Source organism: Bufo bufo, chromosome 3, assembly GCF_905171765.1.
Source record: "Bufo bufo chromosome 3, aBufBuf1.1, whole genome shotgun sequence".
In the NCBI taxonomy this organism is placed as follows: domain Eukaryota; kingdom Metazoa; phylum Chordata; class Amphibia; order Anura; family Bufonidae; genus Bufo; species Bufo bufo.
Window position 1 is genome coordinate 542,844,462 of NC_053391.1, and position 12,218 is coordinate 542,856,679.

Here is a 12,218-nt window from a genome sequence, read left to right on the forward strand (position 1 = left end):
TGGCATAACTTTACTCTTCTAATTATGTATCTCGTAGAACAAAAGCCACCATAGAAGGCAATCTATAAGTAGAGATGTCCCGAACTATTCGCCGGCGGGCGAACATATGCGATGTTCGGTCCGCCCCCTATACGTCATCATTGAGCAAACTTTGACCCTGTACCTCACAGTCAGCAGACACATTCCAGCCAATCAGCATACCCTCTCTCCCACCTCCTAAAAAAAAAAGCAAGGACAGCAGCCCTCTTAGATTCATTCTGAAGCTGCAGTGTTAGTTAGAGCAGGGAGAGTGCTGCTGCTGCTGAATTAATAGGGAAAGCGTTAGGCTACTTTCACACCTGCGTTAGGTGCGGATCCGTCTGGTATCTGCACAGACGGATCCGCACCTATAATGCAAACGCTTAGATCCGTTCAGAACGGATCCGTTTGCATTACCATGAACAAAAAAAAAAATAATAATAATTTTTTTTTTTTTTTGGTTCATGATAATGCAAACGGATCCGTTTTGACTTTACATTGAAAGTCAATGGGAGACGGATCCGTTTGAAAATTGAGCCATATAGTGTCAAATTCAAACGGATCCGTCCCCATTGACTTGCATTGTAAGTCTGGACGGATCCGTTTGCCTCCGCACGGCCAGGCGGACACCCAAACGCTGCAAGCTGCGTTCAGGGGTCCGCCTGCTGAGCGGAGCAGAGGACAAATGGTGCCAAACTGATGCATTCTGAGCGGATCCGCATCCACTCAGAATGCATTAGGGCTGGACGGATCAGTTTGGGGCCGCTTGTGAGACTCTTCAAACGGAACTCACAAGCGGAGCCCCGAACGCTAGTGTGAAAGTAGCCTTAGCTAGGCCAGTGTTCTGTGTCCACTCCAGTCCTCAAAGACTCATCTGCTGTAAGGACAGCGTCCTGACAGCACCCCAAAAAGCCATACACACATGTGTGTGTGTGTATATATATATATATATATATATATATATATATATATATATATATATATATATATATATGTATATCTCACTCCTATAGGGTGGCACAGTACCTTGCAGATAAAAAAAAAAAAAAAAAAAAAAAAAAAAAAGGTAATTTAATTTTTCCTCTGTAATATAATTGCAGTTGCCTGCCAGTGAGTGTCAGGCCCACTGACTGTACCGTGCCCACTGCCCACCACTCATATAGGGTGGCACAGTACCTTGCACGCATAGTACCACTAATCTAAAAATAATTGACAGGCAGAGGCAGGCCACCCCGCAGGGGCAGTCGTGGTCATGGTGCTGTGATTTCCTTTGGCCCTAGAATAATGCCCAGTGTTCAGAGGCCACGTACCCTGAACTCGAAAAATTCGGAGGACATAGTTGACTGGCTTACACAGGACCCCCCAATCTTCTACAGCTTCCGCTCGGAACCTTGACGCACCATCCTCCTCCAGCTCAGCTTCGGGCACCTCTCAAGTTACCACTCGCCTGCCTGCCTCCACCACCAACACTAGCACCACAGCGGCTTCACTTGATCTGTCAGAGGAGTTATTTACACATCAGTTGGAAGAAATGAGTGATGCGCAACCATTATTGCCAGAGGATGTAGATAACAGGGATATGTCTCAGTCAGGCAGCATTACACACATGGACGTATGGTGTGATGATGATGTTGTACCCGCCGCTGCTTCCTTTGCTGAGTTGTCAGATACAAGTGAAGCGTTTGATGTTGATGATGACGATGACGATGTGTCCGTGGATGTCACGTGGGTGCCCGCTCGAAGAGCAGAAGAACAGGGGGAAAGTTCAGATGGGGAGACAGAGAGGAGGAGTAGACGAGTTGGAAGCAGGGGGAGGTCGTCGCAAGGAGCTAGTGGCACAGTCAGATCGCATGTATCGGCACCCGGGGTCAGCCAGACAGCACGCCAATCAATGCATGCTGTTGCCACCACCAGAATGCCGTCATTGCAAAGCTCAGCAGTGTGGCATTTCTTTTTGTGTTTCTGCCTCCGATAACAGCGATGCCATTTGCAACCTGTGCCAGAAGAAACAGAGTCATGGGAAGTCGAACACCCACCTAGGTACAACTGCTTTGCGAGGCACATGATCTCACATCACAAATGCCTATGGGACCAACACATGATGAGAACAAGCAGCACACAAACTCAAAGCCATCATCCTCCTCCTGGTCCAGCATCTTCAGCCATGTCAACCACTGCTGTCCTCCTTGCCCCCTCTCAACCACCCGCCACTCCGCCTCTCACCTTCAGGAGTTCCTGCTCATCTGCCCACAGGCAGGTGTCTGTCAAGGAAATGTTTGAGCGTAAGAAGCCAATGTCACAGAGTCACCCCCTTGCCCGGCGTCTGACAGCTGGCTTGTCGGAACTCTTAGCCCGCCAGCTTTTACCATACAAGCCGGTGGAGTCTGAGGGCTTCAAAGAATTTGTAGCTATTGGGACACCACAGTGGAAGGTACCCGGCCCAAAAAATTTTTCACAAAAGGCAATCCCCAACCGGTACTCTATTGAAAAAAAGGAAGTCATGGCATGTCTGGCACACAGTGTTGGGGCAAGGGTCCATCTGACCACTGATACCTGGTCTGCAAAGCCTGGTCAGGGCAGGTATATCACGTACACTGCGCATTGGGTAAACCTGCTGACGGCTGCCAAGCATGGAATGCGTGGCTCTGCAGCGGAGTTGGTGACACCACCACGACTTGCAGGCAGGCCTGCTGCCACCTCCTCTACTCCTCCTACTCCATCCTCTTCACTAACCTCCTCGGCTAGAGTCCTCTTCTGCTGCTGTGTCTTGCTCCACATCAACTGCACCCCCCCAGCTCCCCAGGGGCTATTCCACATCCCGATACGACAGTGTCACGCTGTCTTGGGGTTGACTTGCCTGAAAGCAGAGAGTCACACCGGACCAGCACTCCTGTCCGCCCAGGTGGATCAGTGGCTGACCCCGCACCAACTGGAGATCGGCAAAATGGTGTGCGACAACGGAAGCAATTTGTTGGCGGCATTGAATTTGTGCAAGTTGACACATGTGCCGTGCATGGCACATGTGTTGATTCTGATCATACAACGCTTTGTGTATAAGTACCCAGGCTTACAGGACGTCCTCAAGCAGGCCAGGAAGGTGTGTGGCCATTTCAGGCGTTCCTACACAGCCATGGCGCACTTTTCCGATATTCAGCAGCGAAACAACATCCCAGTGAGGCGCTTGATTTGCGACAGCCCGACACGTTGGAATTCAACACTCCTAATGTTCGACCGCCTGCTCCAACAAGAAAAAGCAGTCAACGAGTATTTGTATGACCGGGGTGCTAGGACAGCCTCTGCGGAGCTGGGAATTTTTTTGCCACGTTACTGGACGCTCATGCGCAATGCCTGTAGGCTCACGCGTCCTTTTGAGGAGGTGACAAACCTAGTCAGTCGCACCGAAGGCACCATCATCCCATTTATTTTCTTTCTGGAGCGTGCCATCACCACCAGAAACAGCCTTATCAGCATCGCTTGCTGGACCTGCGGCAACGCTGGAAGAGGAGTATGAGGAAGAGGAGTCAGAGGAGGAATGTGGCTTTGAGGAGGAGGAAGACCAACCACAGCAGGCATCCCAGGGTGCTCGTTGTCACCTATCTGGGTCACGTGGTGTTGTAAGTGGCTGGGGGGGAAGAACAGACCTTCAATGAGATCAGTGAGGACGAGGAACGGGACATGAGTAGCTCGGCATCCAACCTTGTGCAAATGGGGTCTTTCATGCTGTCATGCCTGTTTAGGGACCCTCGTATAAAAAGGCTGAAGGAGAACAACCTGTACTGGGTGGCCACGCTACTAGACCCCCGGTATAAGCAGAAAGTGGCTGAACTGTTACCGAAATACCGGAAGTCGGAAAGGATGCAGCAGTTACAAAACAAGTTAAAAAGTATGCTTTACACAGCGTATAAGGGTGATATCACAGCACAACGGGAATCTAACAGGGAAAGAGGGAATGTAATCCTCCTCCTACCACGACCACGCCGGCAAGGACAGGACGCTTTACAGACGTGTTGTTGATGGAACACATGCAGAGCTTTTTAAGTCCTACGCATCGCCACAGCCCTTCGGGGTCCACCGACAGGTAGCAGACTACCTCGCCTTAACTGCAGATATCGACACTCTGAGGAGCGATGAACCCCTTGACTACTGGGTGTGCAGGCTTGACCTGTGGCCTGAGCTATCCCAATTTGCGATAGAACTTCTGGCCTGCCCAGCTTCAAGTGTCCTGTCAGAAAGGACCTTCAGCGCAGCAGGAGATATTGTCACTGAGAAGAGAAGTCGCCTAGGTCAAAAAGTCTAGATTACCTCACCTTTATTAAAATGAATGAGGCATGGATCCCGAAGGGACTGACAGTGGGGGATGCATTTGACTAAAAAAGGCCTGATGAGATGCCTTGGGCTAAAAATGGTCCACACGCTACTGTATTTAATCACTGCATGCTGGGTGACTTGCGTGACTTCTCCGCCACCAACTAGGGTTCAAGCCGCAATGTTTTAGTGCACTTTCTGCCTGGAAAGCATAAATTTTTCGGGCCGCTGCTACAGCAGTGGCTGCAACAATACCTAATTTTTCAGGCATGTGTACATGCCTAATTTTTCTGGCCTCTGGTGCTGCACTGTGGCTGCAAAAACAAAATAAAAAAAAGGCATAGACATGTGTCAATTCCCCTTCATGATCATTACCTTGTTGTGGTGAAGGGGCTTGAGTATCACAATGAAACGACCACCTCTATGAGTGTGTTGGCAATGGCAATGTTGGCACACCCCAGATGATAAGGTCGTTGCTTCATTGTGAACAGACCAAAAGCGATCGGCTGGATAATTTTGCATAGAAAAAACATTACATTTTCTTTGTGATCATCTAAGGTGATCATTAAAGCCTACTAGGCCAACAATGGGCTCACACTGCAGAATCATTGTTTTCTTGGTCACTGTCACTGAACTACCTCAGCACGACCATAGGCTTTGAATAACCGCCATCGCCTGCAATCTCCCAAACGTGCTCACGAGCACAGTCATCACTACACCAAGATTGACGCATAGAGGAATAAAATTTATGTCATGAGTGTGTCAACTATTGACAACTCTTTGCGGTTGTTTGTGGTGCGTTAAACGGGGAGTTTGGTCTGTCACTGTGAAGCGGGCGTAACCCTTGCACTACCTGATCGATACAACATCATACCTGATCGTATACACACACACACACACACACACACACACACACTGCATGTTTTAACCGCCTCCGGACCGCCTAACGCAGGATCGCGTTCCGGAGGCGGCAGCTCCAGGCAGAGTCACGCATCTATGCGTCATCTCGCGAGACGCGTGATCACCCCCCTGTAAGGCTCCATTCAGACGTCCGTATGTTTTTTGGATACATGGATCGGATCTGCAAAACACATACGGACGTCTGAATGGAGCCTTACAGGGGGGTGATCAATGACAGGGGGGTGACCACCCCATATAGACTCCCTGATCACCCCCCTGTCATTGATCACCCCCCTGTCATGCTCCATTCAGACGTCCGTATGTGTTTTGCGGATCCGATCCATGTATCCGCGGATCCGTAAAAAACATACGGACGTCTGAATGGAGCCTTACAGGGGGGTGATCAATGACAGGGGGGTGATCAGGGAGTCTATATGGGGTGATCACCCCCTGTCATTGATCACCCCCCTGTAAGGCTCCATTCAGACATTTTTTTTGGCCCAAGTTAGCGGAAATTATTTTATTTTATTTTTCTTACAAAGTCTCATTCCACTAACTTGTGTCAAAAAATAAAATCTCACATGAACTCACCATACCCCTCACGGAATCCAAATGTGTAACATTTTTTAGACATTTATATTCCAGACTTCTTCTCACGCTTTAGGGCCCCTAAAATGCCAGGGCAGTATAAATACCCCACATGTGACCCCAGGTGATTTATGCCCTTTATGGATTAAAACCCGACTCTGCGTCAACTACGTAATTTTCCATGGGAGTTTTGCCATGGATCCCCCTCCGGCATGCCACAGTCCAGGTGTTAGTCCCCTTGAAACAACTTTTCCATCACTAATGTGGCCAGAAAGAGTCCCTGTGGGTTTTAAAATTCACCTGCCTATTGAAGTCTATCGCGGTTTGCCCGTTCGCGAACATTTGCGTAAATTTGCGTTCGCGAACGGAAAGTTTTATGTTCGTGACATTTCTATCTATAAGTCCTTACCTCTAATGATCTTTGGGGATTTTCAGTGATGTAACTATCGGAAAACCTGCAGATTTAAAAACAGGCAATGTAAAAGACTGACAAAAGGAACATAAGATACACTGACAAAGTAACATAACAGCTTCTCTAAACCCAAAGATTACTAAACTAAGCTTTTTTTTTTTTATCTGGCAGAACAGCAACTACACCAATTTATCTGAGAAACTGAACGGAACCTTAAAGGGAACCTGTCACCGTCTTTATGCTGCCCATACTAGCAGCAGAATACAGTAGAGACAGGTAAGTTGATTTCGGAGTTCTGTCATTTATAAAGTTAAAATTAAGTGGTTGCCGAGAACCAACATCACAATCATTGCAGACTGGGCCTGGAAAAGAGTCACGGCCACCTGAGAAGAGTCCTGGTTATCCATGAGTTCCTGCTCTCCCTGCCGATGACTGACAGTCTTCTACCTAGTTTTCTCCCTTTCTCTCTAGGAGACCATGACTCTTCTCAAGTAGATGTGACTCTTCTCAAGGCTTGGGCTGCAATGATTATGATGCTGGTTCTCAGCAACCACTTACTTTTAGCTCATGAGTGGGACACCGCTGGAATCAGCATTTCTGTCACTACTTTATAATGCCCTCAGTACGGTCAGCAGAAAGTTGATATGGCACTATAACAAATAGCACTGCTTTTTGATTTGGCATAAGGCAACAAAAGCAGCTTTGGTGGGACACAGGGTAAGCATCGATGATATAAATCAGGGTCCGGTACGATCAGGTACAGCGCTCCTGCAATTCTCTGCCAATCAGAGAGAGAACTGTGCAGCCGCTGCACAGTCATCTGTAACTCCTCCCTCGCACTCATCTCCATGTTCACAGCAGAAAGGAAACAGGACACTGAACTGAATCAGTTTGTGAGAAGGAGGCATAAGAAGCCGTGTGTAAGGCCGTTTTCACACAGTCAGTGTTTGTTCAGTGTTCAATCAATGATTTCAATCAGTGATTTTGAGCCAAAACCAGGAGTGGAGGCTACACACAGATCAGGTATAATGGAAAGATTTTCTCCTGTTCTGTGTTCTTGACCCAAACCTGGTTTTGGCTCACAATAACTGATCAAACAACGACTGTAGGAAAGCGGCCTAACAGAGGGGGAGCAGTCTGTGAGAGGGACAAGGACAATTGGAGCACTCTGGAGCATCATAACTCATCTGTGTGTTACAGAGGGGCAGTGAGTGAAATCCGTCTCTATTCTAATCTAAGCCTTCCTGCTACAGGGACAACGCTGGAGCTTGGGTGGGTAAGTAACCCACTTGTCTTCAGGTGTGCAACATTAACCCTTTCTCCACTCTAGACCACCAGACAGCCGGGGTTGTCTGCCATAAATATTGATGAGTTATCCTCAGAATAGGTCATCAATATTTGATTGGCAGGAGTTCAACACCCAGGAACCCTGCTGTTCATTACGCTGCACTTCATCAAGTGAATGGTGGTGATAGACCCCCGTCGATCTGATATTGATGAAGTATCTTTAGGATTGCTCATCAATATATATGACCGGACAACATCCCAATGAAATGTAAATGGACTATACAGGCTGGGACATATCTGGAGAGCACATTTCTATGTGAACACTAGACTCCATCATACACATTAGTTTACTCTTCTTGGAATCTAAAACATTAGGAAATGTTTACAAAAAAAAAAAGTATAGTTTTGGTGTCACTGTTTTTGACCATTAAGAGGTCTCACATTCTACAGACAATTCACATTCATGAAAATGTAATGGCCACCCAAAGTGATCACATTCAGGCTCCCAATCTTCCCCTACCCCCCAAAGTGGTCACAAAAATCGCTCTCAAACAATTCTTCGGGATTTAGAAACATAGAATGTGTCGGCAGATAAGAACCATTTGGCCCATCTAGTCTGCCCAATATACTGAATACTATGGATAGCCCCCGGCCCTATCTTATATGAAGGATGGCCTTATGCCTATCCCATGCATGCTTAAACCCCTTCACTGTATTTGCAGCTACCACTTCTGCAGGAAGGCTATTCCATGCATCCACTACTCTCTCAGTAAAGTAATACTTCCTTATATTACTTTTAAACCTTTGCCCCTCTAATTTAAAACTGTGTCCTCTTGTGGTAGTTTTTCTTCTTTTAAATATGCTCTCTTCCTTTACCGAGTTGATTCCCTTTATGTATTTAAAAGTTTCTATCATATCCCCTCTGTCTCTTCTTTCTTCCAAGCTATACATATTAAGGTCCTTTAACCTTTCCTGGTAAGTTTTATCCTGCAATCCATGTACTAGTTTAGTAGCTCTTCTCTGAACTCTCTCTAGAGTATCTATATCCTTCTGGAGATATGGCCTCCAGTACTGCGCACAATACTCCAAGTGAGGTCTCACCAGTGTTCTGTACAGCGGCATAAGCACTTCACTCTTTCTACTGCTTATACCTCTCCCTATACATCCAAGCATTCTGCTGGCATTTCGTGCTGCTCTATTACATTGTCTTCCCACCTTTAAGTCTTCTGAAATAATTACTCCTAATTGATTTGATTTTTAAACTTTAAAGAGGACCTTTCAACTGGATAGTTTTAATCTAATTATTATCCTACCTTATAGTGCAGCCTCCACTGATGTCTTGGCACTTTAATTTTTTCTAAAGAACCCCCCGTTCGTCCGCTGTGGTCCCCGTATCTTCTGGCGCCTCATATGCTAATGGCTGTGAGCGCATTCAATCAGAGCACCCGCTCTTAGCCAGGGAGAAGGAGCCGGGTCCACACTGCAGAGCGCTCATAGAGGAGAAGGAAGAAGCGCTGATAAAGCACTTCTGTCTTCTCGCTTTCCCCGCTCTTACTAACAGCTGTTCACAGGATCAGCTGTGTTTCTGCCCAGCAGGACAGGGGGCGCAAACCATGGCAGGGCAGCCAGTCAACAAGCTTTTAAGCTGTGGGCACTTAGAAGCCATCACAGCCATGCCTACTAATTGCATGGCTGTGATTGGCTGGTGCATTATGTGACCCAGCTTCTATATAAACTGGATCACGTGTAGCACCTCCCATCAGCTCTGAGTAGTACAGGGACAGGAAGCAGGCAGCTGAAGGGAGGGACTGTGTTAGGAATCTCATCTGGCTATTTGTTCTGTGGGTGACCTATAGTGATCCTTTGTGGGTGCAATGCACCATCTTTGCACCCCTGACACAGAAATATAATAATTAATCCGTCTGTTAGTTCGGTGGGTAACATATACCAATTTATTGCGTGAAGTACACCTGCACTGCATACATGACAGGGAAATTAATATATTTAATCTGTCTGTTAGTTCAGTGGGTGACCTCAAAGAATGAGAAGAGCATCAAATAAGGGACGTGGCCCTGGTCGTGGTGCTGCTGGTGTATATGAATCTCCTGTTGCAGGGAGAGGATGTGGTCGATCTGTAACAGCTACACGCCCAAACGAAACACCTTCCTCAGGTGCTCGTAGGCAACAGAACGTTCAGCGTTATTTTGTAGGCCCGAATACTGGTGTACGAATGGTGAGGCCAGAACAAGTACAGGCGATAGTAGATTGGGTGGCTGACAGTGCCTCCAGTTCTTTCACATTGTCTCCCACCCGGTCTCCTGCTGAAAGCGCAGAGTTGGCACCTGTAGCCCATGGGCATCAGTCTTTCACCTTACCCCCTTGCAAATCAGCCAAGCAGTCTGAGCCCCAAGTCATCCAGCAGTCTCTTATGCTTTTTGATGACTCTGATGGCAGGGTTTCCGTGGGCCATCCACATAGCCCTGCTCCAGAAGTGGAAGAGATTGAGTGCACCGATGCCCAACCACTTATGTTTCAGGATGTGGACATGGGAAGACCACCGCAGCACGTCTCGGTTGATGATGAAACACAGGTGCCAACTGCTGCCGCTTTCTGCAGTGTGTAGACCAGCAATGAGGGCAGGGGTGAAGAGTGGGTGGAAGATGATGTGGCGGATGATGAGGTCCTAGACCCCACATGGAATCAAGGTCATGCGAGTGACGTGTGCAGTTCGGAGGAGGAGGAGGAGGAGGTGGTGGTCACAGAGCGCCAGCCGCACAGCAAAAGAGGGAGAAGGGTGCAAAAGCAGAGTGGCCGTCCCCTAGCCAGTACGCCTGCTACTGCCCAGCGCACCCAGGGACTGAGCACACCAAAGCCAGCTCCAAGGAGTTCCCTGGTGTGGCAGTTCTTCAGACAAGACGCGAGTGGTTAGAACGCTGTGCAATCAGAGCCTGAAGCGAGGCATAAATGTTCTAAACCTGACCACCACCTGCATGACCAGGCATCTAAATGCAAAGCACGAGCTGCAGTGGAGTAGACACCTCAAAAACCATGAAAGATCTCAGGCTCCTCCCGCTTACTCTTCTGCTGCAATCTCGGCCTCTTCATCCACCTCTGGAGTGACAGTGGCACCTGCCACCCCGCAAACAGAGGATGTGGCAGCAACGCCACCACCTCTGTCACAGTCACCAATAATCTCCACACTGTCCCATGGAGGCGTTCAGCTGTCTATCTCCCAAACACTGGAGCGGGAGAGGAAGTACCCCCCTTAACTACCCGTGATCCCTGGGCCTGAATGCCAGCATTTCAAAATTCCTGGCCTTTGAAATGCCGTCATTCCGTCTGGTGGAGACGGAGACTTTTAAAAACCTTATGGCGGTAGCTGTCCCACAGTACGTGGTTCCCAGCCGCCACTACTTTCCCAGACGAGCCATCCCTGCCCTGCACAACCAAGTAGCGGACAAAATTAGGTGTGCACTGTGCAACGCCATCTGTGCCAAGGTCCACATAACCACTGATATGTGGACCAGTAAGCACAGGCAGGGACATTATATCTTACTAACTGCACACTGGGTAAATGCAGTGACGGCTGGGCTTGAGGAGGATAGCAGTTTGGCGCATGTCCTTCTGCCACAGAGGATTGCAGAATGTTTCTCTTTGCCTCCTGTTGCCGCCTCCTCCTCTACCATCTCCCAATCCGGTCAGCGTAACACCTTCACCACCAACTTCAGCACAGCCAGGGGGAAACGACAGCGGGCTGTTTTGAAACTCATCTGTTTGGAGGAAAAAAAAAAAAAAAAAAACACTGCGCAGGAGCTGTGGACGGGCATGGAACAACAGATGCGCCAGGCCTCAAGCCCGGCCTGGTGGTGTGCGATAACGGGCAAAATCTCGTAGCAGCTCTGGGCCTAGCCGGTTTGACGCACATCCCTTGCCTGGCGCATGTGCTGAATTTGGTGGTGCAGAGGTTCCTGATATGTCAGAGCTGCTGCACAAAGTGCAAGCCATCTGTGCGTGCTTTTGGCGTTCTCACCCTGCTACTGCTCGCCTGTCTGCAATGCAGCATAACTTCGGCCTTCCCGCTCACCGCCTCATATGCAACATACCCACAAGGTGGAACTCTACCTTGCACATGCTGGAGAGACTGTGGGAGCAGCAGCAGGCCATAGTGGAATTTCAGCTGCAGAACACACGGGTAAGTCGCTCTGCGGAACAGCACCACTTCATCACCAACGAGTGGGCCTCCATGCGGGACGTGTGCGCCGTGTTGCGCTGTTTTGAGTACTCCACCAACCTGGCCAGTGCAGATGACGCCGTCCTCACAGTTACTATCCCACTTCTATGTCTCCTTGAAAAAACACTTCGGGCAATGATGGAAGAGGATGTAGCACAGGAGGAAGAGGGATCATTTCCAGTGGCTCAGAGGGTGAGTTCCTGCACCAACAGAGGCCAAATACACAACTGTCAAGCCAGGGCACAGTTCTGGAGGATGAGGAGGAACCGTGTTCACAGCAGGGTGGCACCCAAAGCAGCTCATGGGCATCACTGGAGCGTGGCTGGGGGGATACAGAGGACACAGACTACACACCTCCCACAGAGGACAGCTTGTCGTTGCCTCTGGGCAGCCTGGCACACACGAGTGACTACATGCTGCAGTGTCTCCGCAACAACCGCTGAGTTGCCCACATTCTAACCAGTGCTGATTACTGGG

General features: G+C 48.7%; 1 protein-coding gene across 1 annotated transcript in view; it reads right to left on the reverse strand.

Annotated features, from left to right (window-relative positions):
• SUGT1 (SGT1 homolog, MIS12 kinetochore complex assembly cochaperone) overlaps positions 1 to 12,218 on the reverse strand; it is a 137,778-nt gene that overhangs the window by 120,788 nt on the left and 4,772 nt on the right. Inside the window, exon 3 of the mRNA XM_040425388.1 lies at positions 6,221 to 6,266. Within this exon, the coding sequence (XP_040281322.1) occupies positions 6,221 to 6,266 (46 nt within the window). The remainder of the gene's footprint in view (positions 1 to 6,220; positions 6,267 to 12,218) is intronic.